This window comes from Malassezia globosa (genome assembly GCF_000181695.2).
Source record: "Malassezia globosa CBS 7966 chromosome Unknown mgl_sf_4.1, whole genome shotgun sequence".
NCBI classification, from domain to species: Eukaryota; Fungi; Basidiomycota; class Malasseziomycetes; order Malasseziales; family Malasseziaceae; genus Malassezia; species Malassezia globosa.
In genome coordinates this window covers 678,162-701,577 of record NW_001849869.1, presented here as the reverse complement: position 1 = coordinate 701,577, position 23,416 = coordinate 678,162, and the positions used below count along the sequence as shown (strand labels likewise).

General features: G+C 49.7%; 10 protein-coding genes across 10 annotated transcripts; 6 read left to right on the top strand and 4 right to left on the bottom strand.

Moving 5' to 3' along the window:
- Positions 1-22: 22 nt before the first annotated feature.
- MGL_2089 (uncharacterized protein) lies at positions 23-776 on the bottom strand (the record flags this gene model as incomplete). The annotated part of the gene is made up of 4 exons (XM_001731038.1): positions 23-418; positions 461-560; positions 590-687; positions 720-776. 4 exons carry the CDS (start codon positions 774-776, stop codon positions 23-25), a joined length of 651 nt encoding a protein of 216 aa, XP_001731090.1.
- An 897-nt stretch (positions 777-1,673) lies between these two features.
- On the top strand, positions 1,674-5,609 carry MGL_2088 (uncharacterized protein; the record flags this gene model as incomplete). The annotated part of the gene is made up of 1 exon (XM_001731037.1): positions 1,674-5,609. The coding sequence occupies one exon, from the start codon at positions 1,674-1,676 to the stop codon at positions 5,607-5,609; it is 3,936 nt and encodes a 1,311-aa protein (XP_001731089.1).
- A 184-nt stretch (positions 5,610-5,793) lies between these two features.
- Positions 5,794-7,371, bottom strand: MGL_2087 (uncharacterized protein; the record flags this gene model as incomplete). Its single annotated transcript, XM_001731036.1, has 1 exon — positions 5,794-7,371. One exon carries the CDS (start codon positions 7,369-7,371, stop codon positions 5,794-5,796), a length of 1,578 nt encoding a protein of 525 aa, XP_001731088.1.
- Positions 7,372-8,434: 1,063 nt separating this feature from the next.
- On the top strand, positions 8,435-9,018 carry MGL_2086 (uncharacterized protein; the record flags this gene model as incomplete). The annotated part of the gene is made up of 2 exons (XM_001731035.1): positions 8,435-8,676; positions 8,925-9,018. The coding sequence occupies 2 exons, from the start codon at positions 8,435-8,437 to the stop codon at positions 9,016-9,018; spliced, it is 336 nt and encodes a 111-aa protein (XP_001731087.1).
- A 256-nt stretch (positions 9,019-9,274) lies between these two features.
- Positions 9,275-11,757, top strand: MGL_2085 (uncharacterized protein; the record flags this gene model as incomplete). The annotated part of the gene is made up of 2 exons (XM_001731034.1): positions 9,275-11,620; positions 11,734-11,757. 2 exons carry the CDS (start codon positions 9,275-9,277, stop codon positions 11,755-11,757), a joined length of 2,370 nt encoding a protein of 789 aa, XP_001731086.1.
- A 311-nt stretch (positions 11,758-12,068) lies between these two features.
- On the top strand, positions 12,069-14,660 carry MGL_2084 (uncharacterized protein; the record flags this gene model as incomplete). Its single annotated transcript, XM_001731033.1, has 1 exon — positions 12,069-14,660. One exon carries the CDS (start codon positions 12,069-12,071, stop codon positions 14,658-14,660), a length of 2,592 nt encoding a protein of 863 aa, XP_001731085.1.
- Positions 14,661-14,751: 91 nt separating this feature from the next.
- MGL_2083 (uncharacterized protein) lies at positions 14,752-16,191 on the top strand (the record flags this gene model as incomplete). Its single annotated transcript, XM_001731032.1, has 1 exon — positions 14,752-16,191. The coding sequence occupies one exon, from the start codon at positions 14,752-14,754 to the stop codon at positions 16,189-16,191; it is 1,440 nt and encodes a 479-aa protein (XP_001731084.1).
- Positions 16,192-16,201: 10 nt separating this feature from the next.
- Positions 16,202-17,773, bottom strand: MGL_2082 (uncharacterized protein; the record flags this gene model as incomplete). The annotated part of the gene is made up of 1 exon (XM_001731031.1): positions 16,202-17,773. One exon carries the CDS (start codon positions 17,771-17,773, stop codon positions 16,202-16,204), a length of 1,572 nt encoding a protein of 523 aa, XP_001731083.1.
- A 134-nt stretch (positions 17,774-17,907) lies between these two features.
- Positions 17,908-19,189, top strand: MGL_2081 (uncharacterized protein; the record flags this gene model as incomplete). The annotated part of the gene is made up of 2 exons (XM_001731030.1): positions 17,908-18,841; positions 18,984-19,189. 2 exons carry the CDS (start codon positions 17,908-17,910, stop codon positions 19,187-19,189), a joined length of 1,140 nt encoding a protein of 379 aa, XP_001731082.1.
- Positions 19,190-20,286: 1,097 nt separating this feature from the next.
- Positions 20,287-23,292, bottom strand: MGL_2080 (uncharacterized protein; the record flags this gene model as incomplete). Its single annotated transcript, XM_001731029.1, has 1 exon — positions 20,287-23,292. One exon carries the CDS (start codon positions 23,290-23,292, stop codon positions 20,287-20,289), a length of 3,006 nt encoding a protein of 1,001 aa, XP_001731081.1.
- Positions 23,293-23,416: the final 124 nt, after the last annotated feature.

The following is a 23,416-nucleotide window of genomic DNA, read 5'->3' as shown; positions in this document are numbered from 1 at the left end:
GCGAAATTCAACATTATGTCGCTTAGTCGTCAGCAGGAGGTGCCTCCTCATCAAGGAATCGTAGAAATTTGACACGAATTTCAGTTGTTTCGTCTCCTCGGAGTACGTCTGTTACAAAGTTGCACTCGGTTTGGATCTGAACCATTTCCAAGGCACCACGAAGAACGCCGGTTAACACATTTGAATACCAAAGACCACCGTGCAGTGCTTCTTCTGGCAGTTCCACAAATTCTGCCAAGGGGTTCTCAGCTAATTGAAGTACGAATTCTTGCGAGGTTGACTTTCCCTCAGCTGATGCAGTGTCTGAAGAAGCTGTCTTTAGCATTGACGCACCGTCAGCACTTGCAGATGGTGTGGAAGCGCTCGGAGCTAGAAACGAGACGGCCGGAGTGATGTTAAGAAACATTTTGAAGCCCACCTGAAGTATGAGCTAGATTTCGATGGGCATAAGTTCACGTACCTTGCTCACAACCTCGGCCATCTCGCGGATGTCTGTACAGCGCGGCAGATTAGTACGTGCCAAAAAATCTTCGATAATTCGAGTCCCAATATTGTATCCCCTTGTTTTAGTGATGCCGTACGCACATACATTTTTTCTAGCTGAATATTTACTTGCTCATAATCTTCGAAGTCTTTAATGAGCTGGACGACCAAAGCTCCGTATGTGAGGGAGAACAGCTCGCTATTCTGCGGCGGTGTTTTAGCATCATGGTACGTACGACTTTATTTGGATTCTGGCGCCATAGCTCCTCACCTACTGACTTGTACTGCCGCATGATGAATTCAATTCGTTCACGTCAGGCTCGGGAATGGTCTAGTAAATGCTACGCGTGCCAACGGCAGCTCGGATACGAACAGGTCCAATTTCGACCCAGCGGAGAAAGAACCCCAAAGGGGAATTCTCCACACGTAAGTGGGTGCAGAGTAGCTTTGCTCTTACTGTTAAGATGTTGTGATGCTGCTCAATCCAACTCAAGTTAGGAGTGCGTATCGGACCAAGTGTAACAGAGAAAACATGCCATCATGATAGTAAATAGATTGTGTATCTTCTCGTATGAAACTGAAATAACTTAGTTACGTTTAAAAAGTTGCATATTGTCTAGCGCGTATTCCATAAGATCAAGACTTCTCAAGCTTCATTACTACATGCCATCTTCTCCACAGAGGCGTTATGATATCTGCATGTCACTAAGCTCAATGAATCTAGAACATGCTATTCATACAAAAGTAAAAATGCACGGCATTTGGTGCGCCATCGTGACAGACTAAGTCTCGTGAGAACGTGCGACAGACGCATCGGGCTAAGGGTAGAGTGTGGAGTTTGCATATCGTAATTTATTCTTCAAACGTGGACTTTCAGACAACTTGCAACTCGCTAATCATTCGCCGATCGTGTGTCATGATGGAGAATGAACTGCAAGAAGGAGTGGGATAAGACTCTACGGCAACTTCGATGATCAGAAGTCATGAACTTCGTGGTCAAGTATCCTACTTCCGTACGTTGTGAGCGAAACGAGGCGAAACGAGGCTTGTCGTTACCATTCCTCCTCTAGCTCACTGTGAAACTCAAACCCCCGCGTGTAGTTGATCTGCTTAGGACACGACACAGTGCTCCGAGCATCCGTTAACGCAATTTTTGGACAAGGGAAGGGGATATCTTCTTGCATACATCGATGAAGCACCGAGTGCCACCTTGGAGGTCCAAGGTGCTCACGATATCGCTCGTGCTTTGTTTTTCATGGACCCATCTCGTTCAAGTGCTTGCGGATGTCAAGGTGGGTCTGGAGCTCGCTGAACAACTTCCACCCCTAGCACATAAAGACTACTCGTACAACTGGCAATTTTCTCCGGAAACATTCACAGTGGATTCAGATGCCCCACTATCGTATTCCATCGAAGGTCTTCCAGCTTGGGCCCACTTCCATGCGTCTGAGCTGCGCATAACAGGCCAGGCTTCAAAAAAGGGGAAACAGGATGAAATAAACAATGTGAAAGTTATAGCCGAGGATGGCAACTCGCAAGCGACATCGTCGTTCCAACTTGTGACGATTTCGGCTCCCCCACCCAAACTGAATATTTCCGTCCAGGACCAGCTTCCCAAGGCTGCGTCGATGGGCGAAGGAAATATGTTGGCCGACAAAGTTCTTCACATGCCTCTGGGATGGTCATTCAGTATTGGCTTTTTGGGTGGTACATTCGTGCTGCCAGAGAACGACCGCGTTTATTATTCGTCGCGTCTTGTGGGAGGCAGGCCTCTTCCCAGCTGGCTTAATTTCAATCCGGACGACATCACGTACTCCGGTATTGCGCCTACGAGCGCAGGAAAAAGAGGCACTTCTTACGACATCGAGCTGATAGGGTCGAATCGACCAAATACAGGCGGACCGTCGAGTGCCTTTACCCTCCTGCTTGGCGAAGGATTCGTGACGCTGAATAACTCCGCGGCGGCATTACCAGTAGGTAATGTGACGGAGGGCGATACTCTGGAATACCACATCTCTCAAGATCTTTTCTTACTGGATGGTTTCTCCCAAAGCCCGAATGAATTCACATTTAAGCTGGATTCAGACGCACCGGATTGGATTCATTACGACGCCGCCTCCCAAAATCTTACCGGCAAAGTCCCTTTCGATGGAAATAATACCCAACTACATCATGACACCTTCAAGTTGCATGTGTCACATCCTAATGCTTTCGACACTGTCATGAATGTAACACTTGATATTTTTCCCTCCCCGTTCAAGCGACCCATGCTGCCCAACGTTACTGTGCAGACAGGCAGGGACTTTCGTGTCTCCTTGGAAGATTACTTGCGGGATGCAAATGTCAACATGAATGTATCGTTTGACTCCATGATGCGCCGTCGCTCTATGCGCTATCGAGATTCTCGGCCAACGCATCGCTGGGTTCGACGTAACGCTCCAAGCTGGGTGCATTACGACGATGAAACACATTCACTAGTCGGCCAGGCACCTGACTCGGAGCAAAGAGTCACAGTGCATATGAGTGCAGACAACCCTGTGCCAAATTCACCCATCCCCCCTGCAAGCCAATCATTTCAGCTTCTTGTGCACAATTCAACGAGGGTGAACCACACTGAGCCGATTCATCCCCATTCAGGTCTTACTTCAGGAGAGAAAGGCGCGATCGCTGGCTCCATTTTGGGCGCCGCTTTGCTAGCGCTTGTCGCATTTGCCTCTTGGTGGGCTTGGAAACGCGGGAAGAATGGTTCAGACGCTATGGACCCATCGGTGGATGCCACATCAGAGTCATTGAAGGAAGGCATCACTTCAGGGCCGTCTTCTATAAGAAATGCGAACTACACGGACCTCGGCCCTGGAACCAGCTCGGATTTGGCAGATACATCTGAGATCCGTGATTCCCTCCATCCGAGCAGCCCAGCAAGTACTGCAGGTGCGGCTGCCGCGGGCGGCACCGCCACTGCTACTGCCACCGCCGCTGCTGCTTCAGGGAAGAACAAGGCAACAGACAAGTCGACTGGGGACTTGTCTTTGGGAACTCAAAGCGCAACGCGAGTGTCTCCCACAGATGAGCCGTACGTGACACCGCCTGGTTCAGCTGGGAACTCGACACGATCCGATCGAAACTACGAGCAGCAGCATCCGCGGCAGCATGAATTTTTCCCTGGCGTTACACAAGATCTTCCATACAATGAGCCCGAGTGGCAACGCGATGATGATCAAATCATTATTACGCCTTTTCTTGCCCAATCGTCCTGGCAGCCACCATTATTTACACAAATGTGGGGCAGCAAACCATACGAGACTGGGTTTAAAGCCTATACAAAAGGTCCTGATCGTGCAGAATCCAGGACTAAGACGATGGCCTCGTCACCAGAAGTGCCCGAGTCTTCCCACACTGGAAAGTCCCCAAAGAACTTCAATAATGGAGATCATGTCTCGGATGATACCAGCTTGCCAGCAGGAGTTAGCGACAGGCACCGGCGTTCGGCAAGAGTCCCTGCACAAATCACGTATCGCCCATCATCACCAGAACCAGATACGACCGGAAGCGAAAAGAACGATTTGACCACGAAGAACCATATGGGTTTCATGGCGGAAAATACCAATTCTCTATCAGACCAGCCAAACGAGATCAAGTCGTCAGAGTCAAATTTACCACAGCGAGCATCATTTCTAGCTGACTTTGAGCCGCGGGGACAGAAAGATGGATCAAAGCCTTCACATCCGGAGGAGGAGCCCAGTTTGTCTCAGAAGAACACTCCCAGACACATACCCGCGTCCATCAGTAAACAATCTCAGGAGAGCTGGGAAGAAAACCTTTGGTACGAAATGCCACCAGCACCAAAGCGTATGTCTCAAATGCAGCAACGTCGAATCAGTTCGCCTGTCACCCTTCCATCTGCAACAGCGCTTGACACCCAACCCTCTCGATCTAAGCCTGTGGTTGACAAACCGCCCAGACTCGAAACTCCCCTTCGCAACCGTCTGTCTCCTATCCAAATGGATCTTGCGGCAGCGTCAACTAGGAGTCAGGCTGCGACAACGATTAAACCTGTCGAAACATCAAGTCGGCATACATCTTCCAATCTATCGCCGCCAATTGATCAATCCTCGTTTGAAGGCGTGCCACAACTGGCGCCAATTGCCTCGTCCGTCGTACGCTCACCCATCATGCCCGATCTAGACGACCCGCCCCAGGTTGTGCTGCCCTTAGAAAATAACAAAAGGTCGCCGCTAGATGCATTTGTTGCGCCAGCTACACAGCCTATGGATATCGAGAAGACCCGCCACGTCGCGTCGTACACGCCAAAGCTTGAGAGTGGACCGTTGGACCGACGGAGCCAGTCACTGAATGCGGAGCAACTTGACTCTGCTGGCGTATTTGATGACGCGGATGAGTATGTGCTTGACCCGTTTGCTGATGAACAATACCCCGATGGCACAGTCTTGTATCAAGAGCAGCAAGCTGCATCAAATGATGATCACACTACTGATGTAACGTCCTCAGGGCATTTAAATGATTATCTCACAACAGAGGGCGGCATGTACTCCATCATTGAGCATGATGACGGCAGTGATCAGAGTCAGCCTGATGCTAGGAACAATGCTACTGCAGCACCGACCCAACCACCGCGTTCCGGCACCATGGCGTCAATTCAAATGGCTCAGACTCGTTCCGTCACATTTACTCCAGCAAAGCCACCACGCTTACAACTTGCTAGCTGCCGTCCGGGACAATTTATTGCGCTTCCTCTTATGACATCAGATGCATCCGTCCCACAAAATTTGGCTGAAGCTATTCAAAAGGCCAGTTCGCCAGCAAGATATATCCCTCAGTTGTTTGCTCCATCGCGGCCTGACTTGCATGGGACATGGCCTGAATGGCTGGCGTGGCTGGCATGGAATGATGATGCGCAAGAGTTGGCAGGGACAGTTCCCGAACAATGGCCAGAAAAACAGCGACTGCCTATTCAGCTTCCTATTCATATCCAATTGAGCAATGGCCGACAGATACTGCAAGAAAGTGGTGTCCCGCGACATGAATTGCCGGAGTCTAGTGTACCCTTACTGGCTGCGCGTATATTGTTGACTATCTTACCTGCTGCCTCGCCAAGCAGCACATGAATTTTCTAATAATTTGCTAATGGTTGATTTGTATGTATTAATTATAGTAGAAAGATAAAGACATGGCATGGTAAGGCACATCCGTTAGGTAGAAGAATACCTCTCCCAGAAAAGTCAGTGGCTCTGCATCCATGCTTGCTTCGTGAGAGGGATATGCAGAAATCGTTGAGATCTTCCTCTGTATTCAAGGATCCATATCACGACCTGGTGACACATGTTCAACAAGCGTTTGCTTCATTTTCCATGTTTCGAGAATAAGTGTAAGGCGAATAAAGGCTGCATGTTGTACCTCGTTGTCCTCCTTGGATCCTAAACGTTTTTTATAAATGCCATGCTCCAGTAATAACGACAGAATCTTAGTTCCTTGTCGTTTGTAGCGCTGCAAGCTGACAGGGCCTGCAATCTCCAAGAATGTGCACCATAAAGACACTATGAGTCCTTGCTCGACCAATGGCGGTGTCAGAGAACGCGATTGCCACGTCCAGAGACGACCAGGTCGTAACTCCACTGGTATATGCTTCGCAGCATCACTTAGCTGTGTGCTGGTGGGCAGAGCTGCACTAGCCATTACCGATTCCAGCGAAGTTTGGATACATGCAAAATACAAAGCCATAATTCCAGCAATACGCGACGCGTACGCTTGGCTAGTCTCATCAGGGGTCTTGAAGCCTATGCGCCTTCGGTACACCGCCTCGTCCTGAGATGCACGCTCGGGTATATACGCTAAAACCCACGGACACTTTTTCACGAGACGAGCCATGAACACATCACCCAAGGCCGCGTGACCTCGTAGCAAAAGACCCATAATTAGACGTGCAAGTGGAAAAGCTGTTTCCTGCCGAGCCGCGACCTCTTGTTCAGCCTGTCGAATGAGGCATTTGGATAGATGATTCAGCATCCAGTAATACAAACGAGTCGCAGCATCGTGGTCTGGAACATCACGCGCCTGCTGCAAAATATCAGAAATAGCTACTGTGATGCGCATGATTTCAGTTTGTGAATTTGTGAGCTGCCCAACTTTGGGTGTGATAGCGCGCTTCGCTGTAAAGCATTGTTTCCGCCAATCGGCACGCTGCGCAATGCTTGGGAGTACATCTTCTTTAACGTACTTCATGCGCTCCTGCCAGTGAGCATATTCAGTCTTTGCACCCGGCCACATGTGAGAACCACCTCGGAACACATTCGCTCGGCGTTCATTTTCATCTTGTTGTGCCCGTTCGCGCGCCTTTGCTTCTTCCTCGAGTTGCTTCGCCCGAGCTGCCTGCTTTTCAGCATCTATTCGCTTCAGTTCTTCTTCACGGGCGCGTCTCGCCTTGGCCTCAGCTTCCTCTTGTTTTCTTCGCGCTTCGACAAGGCGTTGGGCCTCATCTGCGGTCCGTTGCTCGGCCTGTCGGATGGCCGCCTCAATCCCCTCCCACAAGCTTGTATTTCGTTTTTGGAATCCTTCTCTTTCCTTCTTTTCAACTTCACTTTGCTGAATTTGGAACTGTGCAAGGATGTTCTCGACTTCGTCAATGCTGGGATCATTATTGTGCGATGATGGTTTGGGTGTACTCGAGGCTGAGGCTGACGAAGGAAGAACCGACCGAGCCCGATGAACAGGCCTCCAGGCTCGTGAATGACATGCATTTTCCCAACGTTCCCATGGGTCTAGCTCATTCGCCAGTCTTATGCGAGCTATATCTCGCTGGCTGACTCGATCGGACGGATCCCATTCCTCATCGGAATCGTCGTCATCAGATTCTTGTGCATCGAGACGCATGGAATGCTGTAACAATACATCTTCTTCTTCCTCAGAGGATGACTCATATACATAGCGTCCTGATGGTCTCGGACGCACTACGTGCGACACTCGCAATTGTGGTACCACACCGCCTGTCGCCATAGCTTGTAAGATACAACGGCTAGCCAGCGTGGAGGTCTCGTTCGCGTGCGATAATTTGTGGAAGTGTGTGTTGGTGCTTTGTTTCATCGCCTGCCAAACGGGTTTAATATTAAACCCAAATTTACATGACTAGTCGGATTTTTTTCTCTTGTGGGGTTGGCCATCCAACGGTTCAATAGCATCAAGTAGCCCAGATGAATTTTCCATTCTTAACCTCTTAGGTCTAGTGCTAGTCACTGAGCAGCAGCCTTCGACTTGCTAGAAAGGGGCGCTTGCAGTTTCTATGGGTCCAGCACCTGTAGGATATGAATGCATCCGTCTCTCCCACGCAAGACAAATATCCCTACCACTTACAATTGCTTATCAATGTGGACAAGCATTCCGATGGCGCCAAGTCGCTTGGCATGATCCAACGAAGAACCAAGTCGAAGTGGAATGGTCGTTGTGTCTTTCGAACCGTGTCATATTTGTGCGGCATGACCCCGTGGATGGCTATTTGTACTATCGCACCGTACCACCATCACAAGAAAAAGTACAACCAGACTCGAAGACATGGCTCTACGAATATTTAAATTTGTCTGCACAAACAGAAGAGTGGTATAAAGAATGGTGCGCACGCGACCCTGTTTTTGCCAAACATGCTCGAAAGTTTCACGGCGTCACAATCTTACGACAAGACCCTTGGGAGTGCCTGTGCGCGTATGTACTTGCTGCGATAAACTGACCGATCAGATTTATTTGCAGTTCCAACAACAACATTCCCCGTATCAGCCAAATGGTCCACAAGCTGTGCGAGCACTTCACAGATCCCCTATTTACGCATACTTATCCGAAAGGTGCACGGGTTTGCAAGAGCATTCTTGACGTGAATGAATTAAACTTCACAAACGAATCGTCAAACGATTCACTTTCTATCACATATTATCCATTTCCTTCGCCTATGCGTCTTGCACAGCCAGACGTGGAGTCAAAGCTGCGTTCATTAGGGTTTGGATATCGAGCCAAGTTTCTTGCTCGCACGGCGCAAGTGCTCTGTGAACGCGTAAGCTGTGGCAAGGACATGAAGCCGAGCGACGTCGACCATGCTGTCTATACACATCTTCTATCTCTACGCAACTGTACATACGGAGAAGCTCGTGCAAAACTCATGGAATTACCAGGAATAGGCCCAAAAGTCGCGGAGTATGTGTATTATGTTGCGCAGTGCTTGCTGGCTCACACTCAGTTGTGTTTTACTGATGTCTCTTGACCAAAATGCAAGCATACCTGTGGATCGTCATGTGTTTCAATTTGCTGAGCGCTGGTATCATGTTCGCTCAAAGCGCTACGAAGATATTGCAGAGAAGTTTAGGGCTCTGTGGGGCGAACGTGCCGGTTGGGCCCATACTGTACGTCATATTTCTTTTTCTACCTGTTACCTAACTTGCTAGATTCTTTTTTACGCAGACCTGCGCTCATTTCAAAAGTATGATCCTAATGTGGAATACTCTTCCAACCAAGCAGCAGCGAAAGTGGCAGGAGTAAAACGCTCTCGTTCTGTCTCTCCCGAGGATACTCTCGCTGCGTGACAGGAGTGGAGGTCAACTGCCATAAAGAAACGCGCCACCCAAAAAAAATTCGCCTGTGGAGTGAATCACACGTGATTGATAATACTTCTCCACGCGTCACACTGACGCGTCACATAGTGTTGTTATGAGTTATTCGCATCGAAACTTGATCATTGTTTAGAGTGTGACGGTGCATTGGTGTCCTTAAAGCTGTTTCGACAGCTTCGTACGTCATGGAGGCTATGAGACAGCGTCTTCTGGCGCAGCAGCTCGGATTACAGAGCCCTACATCTCAAAATAAGCAGGCCGAATCAAAGGAGCCATCCACGCCCAAGGCCTCAAACAAAAGCGGGCCGTCTATTCAATCATGGCGATCTGAGCCGAAAGTGAAGATGATGCCATTGTCTACACAGACAAGTGCGCCTTTTATTTCTCCTGAAACCTCCAAATTTGCAGTGGGAGCAGCATCCAGCACACCGACAAAGGCAGCGTTGCTACGCCGAGGTTTCCCGGCTTCTCCAGGCTGGCCATCTACTCCTAGTAAAACCGCTGAAAATTCCATGCAAAGCCCGCAAGTTGGAATCTCGCCATCATCCAAACATGTTTCCAGTGCTGAACGTGAAAAACAATTGCGCTCCATGTTGTCCGGTGTCGTGACTGTGATGGAAAAAGTCGACATGAGTCACTCGCGCGTGCCTGGCATGCAATGTACATTGCTACCACACCAAGTGCAGGGAGTTGACTGGATGTGTCGACGTGAAAAAGGGAAAGCCAGAGGCGGAATTCTTGCCGATGATATGGGGCTAGGGAAAACGATTCAAATGCTCGCATTGATCACACTGCACGGTTCATTGGAGAAACTTCGAGCTCAAAGTGCTACTAAAGACGACAGTGACACAGATTCAGAAAGCGATGGAAATCATGGGAATCTTGTTGGGCTCACAAGCAAGATGGTCATGAATTCTGGGACAAAAACCACTCTGATTATTGCACCTGTGGCGGTCATGGAACAATGGCAGCGTGAGGCAGAAGAAAAATCTGGGCATAAACTTTCTGTTTATATTCATCATGGACCGCGACGCACAACACATGTTGATGCTATGAAAAAAGTACATATTGTGATCACTTCCTACTCGACTGCAGCAAATGAGTATGATCAGTTTTTAAAGGCCACTAAAACGAAAGTGAAACCGCCTACTACTCGGAAACAATCGCACTTGAGTCGTGATACGGATGAAAACAGCGGCTCAGACTCGGAGGATCCAGATTGGGGTATGCTGAATAGCGACCACGATTGCGATGACGAAAACGGTCTCATGCTTGCTTCTGGTTCCACCGCAAAACGAGCCAACAGAGACCAAACTCGATACCCATTGTTTGAAATGAATTGGCTGCGTGTCGTTTTGGACGAAGCGCAGAACATCAAGAATCATCGGGCCAAGTGTTCGCAAGCATGCTACCAGCTCTCAGCTCGTGCTGCTGCGCGATGGTGCATTTCCGGTACGCCTGTGCAAAATAACGCACTAGAAATTTTTAGTCTCATCCACTTTCTGCGGATATCGCCGTTCAACGATATGCGACATTTTGAGGAGCAAATTCACGAACCACTCAAAAGCGGCAATCAGTCACAAGTTGAGCTTGGCCTTCAACGATTGGGAATCATTCTCAAATCCATCATGCTGCGTCGCACCAAGGATGCTCATTATGAAGGGCGTCGCATTCTTGATCTTCCCCCTAGGATTGTTAAAGTTGTGTCAAGAGACTTTATGACTACTAGTGAACGAGACTTTTACCATGAGCTCGAAGACCGGATCCAATCACACTTGGATGCAAACAAATCGCCGCAACTCAACTACATGGGCGCCTTGGTCATGCTCTTACGCCTTCGTCAGGCATGCAACCACCCTGCCTTGGTGACGGGACGGAGCAGGCTTCCGGCAGAGGACGCATCCGAACCGGTCGCTGAAGAAGATGGACAAGATGAAGACGAAGAACTCGCTGCCTTACTTTCCGGACTCTCGGTAAAAACACGCAATTGTGATAGATGCCAGGTGCCACTTGATGCAAAACAGAAAAAAAGACTCTGTACGGGGTGCGCATCTCAGTCTGAGCATGAAGAAAAGCACGGAATCATATGGGGAATGCCCGGCACTATGTCAACAAAGTTGGACATGATGCTTAGACTCCTCGACGACTTCGATAATCAGAGCAAAGGCGACAAGACAATCGTTTTTAGCCAATTCACTTCTTTTTTGGACTTGGTGGAAGACGCACTTCGTGCGCGCGGATACAATTTCACTCGATATGATGGTTCAATGCGTCGAAATGCAAGAGAAGAAGCGCTGCAAAGGATACGAACTGATGATGGTGTGCGAGTAATTTTGATTTCATTTAAAGCTGGCAGCACAGGACTGAATCTGACATGCTGTAACCGTGTGATTCTTTGTGATTTGTGGTGGAATCCACAAATTGAAGAGCAGGCCTTTGATCGCGCGCATAGACTCGGTCAAACAAAAAGCGTGTATATTTACAAGCTATCAATTGACGGAACGGTGGAACAACGGATTCTTGCTCTTCAGGTACGTGCACAAGCCAAGTCCTTCTTTGACACACATGCAGGACAAAAAGCGCCAGCTTGCGAAGGCCGCCTTGGATGGACATTCGTACGTATGCGCGTGGACTCACATCATAGACTTCCTCAACGTATGTTGGCTGAACAACTAACCAAACAGAATGGAGCAAGCTGGATCCTTTGGACTTGCAGTTTCTGTTTCACGGCGGGGCCCAGCTCCCTCCACAACAAGCAATATTATGAAAGCACACCGATTGAGCCCAAAATTCGGCCCATTTGCATGTATAATTATACGATGGCCCCGGGATGTGGTACCAAAGGCAGTCAGTCTTATGCAATCGCAATTTCATATCTCCACTTACTCGCTTGTAGTAAATTCTGTTCCATTGCCACCATTGTGCACTATTCCGCGCGGCGTGTTTCAGTGTTTAGAGTACGAGTGAAACTCGTATGACATGGTGTCCACGGAGGGGCAAACGGGGGCAGATGAATGGAATGCACCTTTCCGGAGTCCATTGATTCTGCCGCATCGTTCTAAGCTGCCAAATGTGTTGTACATTTTATCTTTTAGTGAGCCTTTTAAAGCGCCTTATCGCGACCTATGGGGCTGTCTCACACACCCTTATACTTGCTATGCATTTGGAATAGCACTTGCTTTGGCTTCGGGAGGAGGTATTGCTGCGATTGATATTTTATATGGGTACTGGACACAAAATGCCACGTCTAATGTTGATAATTTGGCACCAGCGATGGGGTATAATAACATGTTAGCTTGGGTCACAGCCGTCATTGGTGCGTTTGCTTTCGTGACCAACTGGACTTTTCCTGTTTTACTGTCATATGCGGCCCACAAATTATGCGCAGGTTTGCGGCGTGAATACTTTGCTGCTACAATCATTCAAGATCCCACGTTTTATGACAGCCATGGCCCAGGCGCCATAACTACATTTGCAAATCGAGACGTTTCCCAGATTCGCTCGGCCCTGGGTGAAAAGCTTGGCTTTCTATTGAATGCTGTAGGCACTGTTATTGCATGCATTGTGATGGCTTTCTCACGCGCGCCAACACATGCAGGGGTACTTTTGTCGTTGCTCGCATTTTCGTTGATCGCGCTTTTCACCCTAGGGTCGCTTGCCGAAAAGACCACTGCCAAAGTCATGGAAGTAGATGGTCGCCTGTCGACGTATATTGAACAGGTCATTGCGTCTGTGCGCGTAGTGCACAGCTTTGAACTCGTGCAAACCCTCGTGGATCGCATGAAAAACTTGTATATATATCCACTCACCAGAGCCGTCAATTTCCGCTCGATCGTGCGTGGTGGAGATATGAGTGCCATGTACTTTACCGTGACTGTGCTGTATCCACTCGGATTCTGGTGGGCATCCATGCAAGTTGCTAATGGGCGCGAATCTATGAATGGCGTAGTATCCAGCTTCTTCAACTATCTCAACACTCTTTTCAGTATGGCCATGGTCGTAACGCATTTTCAGAGTGTGGTAGAGTCGATGGCTATGGTTGCCAATATGCGTGCTACAATCGAGAGAGAGCCGCGCATTGACGTTCGTAAAACGTCTGGTCATATCTTGGGCATACCTGCTTCGAAAGAGACGCGTACGGAAGAGCGTACGTACGTCCCGTCTTTTTCGCTCGAGCACGTCACATTTGCATACCCTGGTCGTCCTTACTCTGCGAGTCTGGAAGATGTGAGCATTGAATTCCGTCCGGGCACGGTCACTGCTTTAGTTGGACCTTCCGGTAGTGGTAAGTCCACAATCACGTCTCTTCTTAGTCGCGAGTATGATCCAGACTCTGCTGAGGAGGCTATGTGCAACTGTCAATTCAATTCCTCATCCTCTAAAAAGCAAAGAGCCTCACAACAACCTCAAGATGAAGACGAGAAACAACTTCAGCCTGTTAAAGGCACTGGTCGTGTTCTATTTGGTGGTGTAGACGTGCGCACTTTGAATGTGCGCTGGATGCGATCTCAGATTGCCGTCGTGCGTCAAAATCCACAGCTCTTCACGGGTACCATTGCCGAGAATGTGGCAATGGGTCTCTCAGCTGGTATCTTGTCAGATGTATCTGCTGATGACCCTATCGTACGCGCAAAAGTCAAAGCGGCTCTTGTGAAAGCAGAGGCCATGGGGTTTGTTGACAAGCTTCCCAATGGCATGGATACCCATTTATCAGGCGGTCGAAATGTGCACTTGAGTGGTGGCCAGCGTCAACGCATTGCTATTGCTCGTGCCCTGGTACGTGAGCCCCAAGTACTGTGCTTGGATGAGGCAACATCTGCACTTGATACTTCGACAGAAGAATGTATCAAGCGCTCGCTAGCTAAGGAACAGACGGAGCGCGGCATGACTACCATCATTGTCGCTCATCGTTTATCGACTATCCAGCATGCAGATCAGATCGTGGCCATGAAAGACGGGCGTGTCGTGGAGCGCGGTACACATGATGAGCTCCTGCAGCTTAAGGGTGGTCTGTATCACAAGATGGTTATGCACAATCGAATCGCCTCTGGCGAACCAGATGTTGACGAGGATGATCAAGTTTCCGAGCACGGAAGTTCTTGGCGCCCTATGCAAACACGCAAGGAGCGATACGTTCATCCAGAAATGCACGAACCTATCTTGCATCATTCTCATGCGAATATTATGGTGCCAGAGGTTGTGTCGCGTTCAGGCACAGGTGCCATGTCTTCGACGTGGGATGCGAGTGAACGACGCCAAGAGATTATACATGAATTTTCAGAGGATGTGAACCAATCATGTGAGCTGAGTGCTAATGCCAAGGACCCTGAGTCCCCACCATTTCGTCCACCCGCAAAGTCCAAGCAGATCCATCTTTACGAGCTCCTAATTGGCCAGTATTGGTTGTTGCTACCTGGCATCATTTTTGCTCTTTGCGTTGCTGCGTCCTTTCCAATTGTCGCATGGCTCTCGGGATATGTATTGGAGGGGTTGGGCAACCCTAACTTGCGCCAAATGCGCCATGACCATGAATCGATGGACACTGTGGTTCTTTATTGTATCCATCATTGATCTGTTTGTTTCTTTTGGCGCCTCGTACATGCTAGAAACAGCGTCAGAGCGTCTCTCAGACACGATAAAAATCAAGTCACTTCATGCTATCATGCGTCAAGACATTCCTTTCTTTGACCAGAAGGAGCACAGCAGCGGTGCTCTGGGATCAGCCATATTTAACCACGCTGCAAATATTGGCTCGGCTATGGGAGTCGTTTTGTGCCAGGTTTTGATCTCATTCGGCAATTTGCTTGGTGCCCAAATTCTCGCATTTGCTATGCAATGGCTCCTGGCCATCTCCACATTTCCAGTTATGCTGTCACTTCTAGGTGCTAGCTACTTGAATGTGTACCTAATGGAGAAATTTGAGCTTGCAGTTCAAGAGCCGATCGAGCGATCCTCATCGTATATCGCGGAAGTCATCGACGCCATTGGCACTGTCGCGTCCTTGGGCCGTGAGGCTGACGTTTTGCGCCACTTTTCTCGCGAAAGTGAGCGCGGTCGGCCATACATGTGGAAGCTCATATCTGGCACATTATTCTATGCCTACACCCAATTCTCTCTATATGGTATCGCAGCGTTGCTGATGTATTGGGGCGTCACGCTCATGAAGGAAAACCGGTCAACAGCATTCCATGTGTTTGCTGTGTTTGAGGGCGAGTTTGTCGCTTTCTTTGCGGCTGTACGACTCACGTCCTTCATGCCCGACGTTGCTCGCGCACGCCTCGGTCTCAAATCTGTACGAAATTGGCTTTCGCGCGAGCCACAGTATGCATCAATCTCTGAAACGACCGAATGGCCACCAAAAGGCCCACGTGATATTGTGTTCCGTGACGTGGAACTTCGGTATCCTCAGCGCCCAACTCACGCTGCCATCCGTGACTTGAATCTAACCATTCCCGAGAACACGACTGTCGCTTTCTGCGGCACATCAGGAAGTGGTAAGAGCTCAACATTAAGTCTTCTGCAGCGCTTTTATGACCCAGCACGAGGCACGATCACATATGGAGGTATTGATCTCCGCTCCATTCCTATTCATAAATGGCGCGCAGAAATGGCTTTTGTGTCGCAGGACCCAGTGCTGTACGAAGGCACTCTTCGATGGAACTTGCTGCTCGGTGCTGTAGACCCATCTATAATTACGGACGACGACATTGAAGAAGCCTGTCGGCAGGCATGTGTCTGGGACTTTGCAATGGCTCTGCCTGATGGTCTCGATACCATGATCGGCCATAAGGGATCATCACTAAGTGGTGGCCAGTGTCAGCGTGTATGTATCGCGCGCGCATTGCTGCGGCGTCCCAAGATCTTGCTCCTCGATGAAGCCACATCTGCCCTTGACGCTGAGTCCGAGGTCTTGGTCCAACGCGCTCTGGACAATGCTGCTGCAAACTGTACTACTGTGACCATTGCACATCGCCTCTCAACAATTCGCCGAGCTGATTTAATCTGTGTAGTTGAAGATGGCGTTATTGTGGAGCGCGGTACGCATGAGTCTCTGGTCGCACAGCACGGACGTTACTTCGAGCTTGTGGAAGCACAGTTGTAATAATATATAGCTAGGGACGATCTGTAGCAGTAGCAGTAGCAGCGGCAGCCACGGGGGCAAATGGGTCACGTACAGAGTGAAAACGAGTTTGATACCACTTGACGTAATCTTTCTTGAGCATGTCGATTTCAGCATGCAGCGTTGCTACTTGCTCTGCGAGAGCCATGAAAAGCACATTTTGTTCATGAATAATGTCAGAGATAACCTGGGGTGCAAATTGTTCTCGTTGGTCAGCCGATAAAAGATGACGCTCCAACTGCTCCATTGTTAATCGGTAACGTTGAATTCGAGCCACATATTCGTTTGACACGCGCTCGTAAAAACGACGCAGCCAATCGACAAAACTGCTTCCATCACTAAGCTTGTCTCTCGCATGCATTGCCACTTGATGTAACACAGCATTGTCATTGCGATCCTGCTCAACCTTAGTCAACATAGATTGCAGACGGATAGAGTCTGCTTCAAGCACCGCTGCCAGTGCTTGTTGCTCCGACATGAGCTCTTGCACACTCGATAACAATTGGCGCACACTTTCACTCGAATTGCGCGCGCGCAATTCATGCTTGATTTGCACCTGAGATGTAATAAACTTTTCCATAGAATCAAGAAGTGCCCGCTGAGCATCTGGGAGCTCATTGTATCGCTCTCGTTGGTAATAAGCATACTGCATTAGGGGTGATGTATTCTGCAATGGGGCGGATAAGGATATTCCAAGAGTAGGGGCAGCCGGCTTCGAACCAAACAGACCTGAGCCAGAACCGACATTTGCAGTATTACTCGTCATGTTTTGACCAAAAGAAACGCCACCGGTCGTGCCTGGCTGCTTGGTACTCTGCCCAAAGAGACTACCACCCGCGTTGCTTGATTGTGTATTAAGCTGACCGCCGAAGAGACCGCCAGCGGAAGTGTTCGGCTGTGTCGTACTTTGGCCAAAGAGACCGGTTCCAGTGCTGTTGGCCATGGTGCTTTGTCCAAAGAGACCAGTACCTGTACTGCTAGGTTGAGTATTTTGACCAAAAAGACCCCCGCCAGTATTATTCGACTTTGTACTTTGACCAAAAAGATTCCCTCCAGTGTTGGGGGCCTGCATATTTTGTCCAAAAAGCCCACCGCTAGCGGTAGTTGGCTGCGTCGAGCTTTGACCAAAGAGACCCCCACTAGTGTTATTTGTCTGTATATTGGTTTGACCAAACAAACCACCCCCAGAACCAGTGTTGTTCGCCTGCGTGCCTTGACCAAAAAGTCCGCCACCAGGTTTGCTTGCTTGTGTGGTACTTTGACCAAACAACCCACTACCTGCCGTACTTGTAGGTGCACTCTGGCCGAAAAGACCTCCAGGCTTCAGAGCTGTGTTGTTGTTCGATGATGGATTAGCGAACGAATTCGTGCTGGGATTGCTGGACGGCGCTGAGCCAAACAAACTGCCAGCTTGAGACTGTGGTGCCGCATTGTTGGGTGCGCCAAATGAGAATCCAGAACCACTCGTGCCTGCCGAGAATGACATAGATCGAGCACCTGCGTTGAATCCACCAGTTTGTCCTGGGTTCGGCGTTGACGACGCACCACCACCAAAAAGCGACATGGATGGAGGTGGAAACGCGTGGTTCGCACGTCGGCCACAAGTGCTTTCCACGTGGCAAGTGAAGGCCGCTACTGCCCTCACATTTCGCGTTGGGTGGTGGATTCCAATCCTGAGGCACGAGAACTTGCGACACAATGCTGGCTCCTGAACGCATTGAGCGCAATCTCGCGTTGCATCGAGCAGCAGAAGAAGGAGATATCGTAGCATGTAAAACATTGCTATCGATCACGCAGCCGGGGGCAGACTGGGACGGTTCTGCTGATGCATGGTTTGCTGATGAAGACATGTTAGGATGGGATGCACTACATTATGCTGCAGATGCTGGACACATCGATGTTATACGTGTACTGCTCAAAAATGGTGCTTTATGGAATGCCGTCGACGATTTGGGATTCACTGCTGCCGATATTGCTTGGTCGCGCAACCACACTAGGTGCTATGACGTTCTGTTCGAAGAGGGTGTGCGTCAGTCTTTCTTGGTCCCTGTGATCGCGCGACACGCAGAGGTTGACATGCCTGTCACCGTCTCGGAAACAGAGACAAAGAACTCGGACGAAGCTGATAGGGTGGAATGGAGAGACACGGACGACATGACGCAGGTAACTCTTGCGACAGGGACACAAGGCGAAGTGACGTATTCTAATGCAGCATTCCTTCAAAGCCATTTGTCGTTCATGCAAGACGAGCAGGGCCAGTGGCGCTGTCTAGACAAGGATGAAAATTTGGTCATGGCTGAGTGGGAGAATGACATCATGCACGCATCGGCTAAGGTTCTCTGTGAGGGCCAACCCGACAAATTTTCTATTTTGAATGTGGGATTTGGCCTTGGCATTATTGATGAAGCTATCCAATCGTATCGCCCCGGGCGTCATGTTATTATTGAGCCTCATCCAGATGCGCTCGCTTTCATGCGCGAACGCGGCTGGGACCAGCGCGAGGGCGTTGAAATATTCGAGGGAACATGGGAGCAGTTTTTGCTACCGGAGAATGATGAAGACGGCAGCATTGCCATGAAGCTGGGAACGTTCGATGCTGTCTATTTTGATACGTACTCACAAGATTACCAAGGTATGCATACACAAACGAGAAAGGCTCATCTATTTCTCAGATCTTCGAAACTTTTTTGAGTGCCTTCCAAATGTGATGAATGGCCCTGATTCGCGTTTCTCTTTCTGTACGTGTGCGCAAATAAATCGCTAACACAACACAGTTCATGGTCTAGCGGCTACGAACCCCTTCTTCTACAGCGTGTATACGCGCGTAGCAGAACTAGATTTGCATGAGATTGGGCTCACGACAGAGTGGCAAACGCTTCGTATGCAAGTGGAAGAGAACACCTGGAAGGGTGTCAAACGCAAATACTGGACATTGGACGATTATTACCTGCCAGTGTCTCGTATGCAGCTTGTTGACTAATGTGGAGAGTGATAGCCTCGGTGTGAGAATGGGATCTGAGCCGATGCACGTGGTCGCAATGGTCTGAGCGTTCCATTCGCTTGCTCGGTTTTCTATCCAGACACGATGTCGGAATCCTCTAACACGGGCGTTGGCAGTGGGACTACTCGCTTCCGCGCACCGATTCAACGAAGGTGGCCTGTTTTTCGAAACGAGTGGCACGAGACTATTGCGTGAGTGTGAACGCGCTGACACTGTAGTGAATTTTGGGGCTCGTTCTTTATCTTGCTATTTGGTGCAGGTGTCGAGTGCCAAGTGCGACTCCACTATGACGATCACCAGGTGGCGGGTGCTTTCGGTACGTGTTATTTTAGCAATGAGCGTTTGTGGAAAATAAACCTTCTCACGCATTATCAGGCACGTACCTGTCATGCCGTCTGGCATGGGCATGTGGTGTAGCGCTAGGTGCATGGGCATGTGGCGGGATCTCTGGTGGACATATAAATCCGGCAGTAACAATACCTATGTGTATATTCCGTGGCTTTTCATGGCGGAAAGGATGCAAATACATCGTCGCACAAACGCTTGGGTGTGCGTTTGGCGCGTTCGTTGTGTATATGCTATATCGCGACAGTATTCTAGTCTATGAAGGCGGCTTACCACACGCTGTATCAGAGTCGCATTCGACAGCGGGCTTATTTATCACTCGGCCAATTCCGATCATTTCGCTTATGAGAGCATACATGACCGAGCTGATTGCGACAGCAGCATTGTTATTTTTGGTGCTAGCAATGAGCGACCATGGCAACTGGTCGGTACCAAGGGGCACGATGCCAGTCGGCCTGTTTTTTGCGATTCTTGCAATTGGCTCGTCGCTTGGCTCCAATACTGGGTACGCATTGAATCCCGCGCGCGACACGGGTCCTCGTATCGTGTTGACGCTACTGGGTTATGGCTCAGAGGTTTGGACGCATGATGGTGCGTATTGGTTCTTTGCCGGATGGGTATCGACCATTGCTGGTGGACTACTGGGAGTGTTTCTGTATGATGCGTTTTTATATGAGGGTGAAGACTCCTGGGTGTACAACATCTTGATGGACCAAGCACAGCCCATTAGTCTAACTACATAGAATGAATTTCCGGTCCTTCATTGAGTACAAAATGACTCTTGATGAGGCCACTGGGGCAGTCGTGGCACTGGCTGCAAATGACGAAGTTGTATTAGGCGAGATGCTAAATGAAGACGGCGCAGTGCTCGCTGCAAGTGGCGGAGTATCGACTTCGAGCGCGTCTTGGATGCAGAGACGAAGCTTTTTGACATATTCGCGCTCGTCCGAGTTAAGCTTTTCTTCATTCAAAAATGTCTTGAACATGTCATCTGTTGCAAGGGCCACTGACGCAAAACGATGAAGAAGACCCGGAGCCATTTCGACGACAATAACTGGCACAATGCCATTCTGTATCATTTCTGCGAGATGCAATGCATCGTTCGTCGCTTTCTCTGCAATTGAATGCCGCTTCGTCGGTTTGACTCGACGTTCAGAACGTCGAGGGCGATCTATGCGCCCAGGCAGCATCACGTGTACATTCGGTCGAGGTACATGGCACGACGCGGGTGCAAGTGATGCAGGACCTTTCGTTGATGAGCTTGGCTTAGTTGTGTCTGTCTCTCGAGGTCGAGGGCCGACAGATGTCTGATCAATGCGCCGTTGACGGGCGATGCGGTCGTGCAGAAACACGGTGAGTTCATCTCGGGCCACCTCGTGTTCTGTGCGCGTGATGACCTCTTTTACTTTAAGGACGGACGTGTGCATCCGGACAAGGACAAGAAACAAGATTCCCTCTGCACGGCATGTTGACGCTGTAATCTCAGGCGATTCACCTGCCCCGCATTCATATTGCAAATCCGCACTGATCCCACTTGCCCACAACGTTGTGCACACCTGGATCTTCGCATCTAAAAGCCCAGGCTGACTCGACGCAATGTAACATTCACACCGCCGAGGCGTCCACGGACCAAGCGTCCGCTCCTGCTCGGGACGACCCAGAAAACGCGGCACATAAACTTTCTGATATCGAGCGACTGCTTTCACCATTTTCCCCACCGCAATCTGCAAACCAACTGCATGTTGCTCCTCAGGTGTATGCGTTGTTTGTGGATAGGCAAAGCAGCGGAGGAGTTCGTCGTATCTCCCGCCAACAGCAAGAATATCGCGGTGCTTGCCGCCATTCATCATTTTTGTCACAGCCATCATTGTGCCGTTTCGGTAATGCTTGTGGGTATGAGAAAATAGAGGCACGAGACATAATGGATGATGCATGCCAAACTGCCGCGCAAGTCGCGTCACTTGCGAGAGATACGCCAGTGGCTCAGCGAGTCTTGCACGTTCTACAGGCGTCAAAAGGCTCATAAGCTGATGAACGGTAGGATCGAAATCGCCACGAAGATTCCACGCATCGATCTCATCCAAAAGTGTGGCTGGCAGTCCCGCCGAACTAAGCTGCTGACGCACACGCACATCGGAGCCACGAGCAAGGTAGCTTGGAAGCGCTTCCAACAGCACAGCATGGAAGCGTGATGGAAAGCGCTCCAAAAACGTACGCAAGATCATCTCATGACTAAGCTCCACTGTCCAAGTCTCGCCAGCGAGACCAGGAATTGACAGCAGCTCATCCATGAGTGCCAGGATCTCGGCTTCCGAAGCCGGGTCTGCCTCCTGTGAGATAATATCGTAGCTAGCGGCAAGCACGGCTCGTGGCTGCCCGCCGGCCAACAAGTTTTCACGGTACACATCAGAAATATCGAAGCGTTTAAATCGCGTGTGTCCGCTTCGGGCACAGATGCGTGCAAAAGGCACAGTAAGGTCGAATGGAAGAAAAACGACATTCCCTGTCTTGTCAAGCAGACTTACCATGTTTGGCTCTGTACTGTACACATCACTAGGTGGAAACAGAAGTGGTGGATGCACAGGCACAGCGCCACGGCATTGGAATATTTCACGCAGGGTGCGACACACCACACCAACAAGCACATCATCTTCATCGCCCTGTGCACCTGTGTCGAACGTGTAGTCACGTAGCACGTCATTTTGTGGGCGTGAGAAAAGTGCATGGATCAGCTCGTGCCGGTGCACACTCGTTGGATTCGCCGCTAAGCGAACCAATTCCTGGACAAATTCATTCTCCATCTTGGGTGGTAGGAGCGGAGACCGAAGCATGGCCATGGGCGTTGGGCGCTGCGCTGGATCATGGTCAAGGAGCATACGAATGATGTCTGTCTGTGCAGAGAAGCGAGTTTTGTCCCAAGACAAGGGAAACTGAATCGACGGCCGGCGTAGGTCTCCGAGCAGCTGGTACCGCTCCATGGTGGTTTTGTAGCAGCGCTGTGATGCTAGCATTTCGAAAAAGATGATGCCAAGAGAAAACATGTCGACCTTTTGATTATAGCGCGCGCCGATGCTCCTTTTCGCGAGGACTTCAGGTGCAATGTACAGGAACGTGCCGAGACCTGAAGTGAGCTCTTTCGAGTCACCTTGCAGAATGGATTCACGCTGGCCAGGCTCCATCGTATGGAAATTGGTGGTGGCCAGGCCAAAATCACCGATTTTGATATCACCATGCGCATCCATCAGCACATTGCTCGGCTTTAAATCTCGATGAATGATACCCAGTGATGCGATGTGCGCAAGCGCTTCGAGCATTTGCCGGAAGATATGCCAGGCTTGATCTACACTTAGGCCATGTTCAATTGCATCACCAAGTGTCTGGTTCTCGACATATTCCATTTGAATGTACAAGACACGCATCTTTTGATCGCCCGACCGGTCATGTGTCATCGAAAATAGCTGGGAATCACTACTGTGTTCCTCGTCACCATCATCACGGGTCTCACTTTGGTCCGAAGACTCGTCATTCTCGCTACACGAGTCATCGTCGCCAAACTGAATAAAGTCACCTTCATCATTGGAGCTCAATTCTTTGTCTTCAGATAAGAAATCATCAACTTTTCCAAGCCTAAGATAATGAAGTGAACGCAATGCACTCGTGTCGATATGTTGGCTCGTTGTCATGGCACTGCTTTCCAACACATGGTTGTCCTGCGATACGTCTGTGCTAGGGGCCATTGTCGCCATCTCTGTCCGCTCGATCCAGCAGGTCACATATCGCACAATGTGTGGGTGATCCAAGCGCGAAAGTGCCATGATCTCCCGCATTGTGCGCTCTTCTTCTGCTGCTGAACTACTCAGC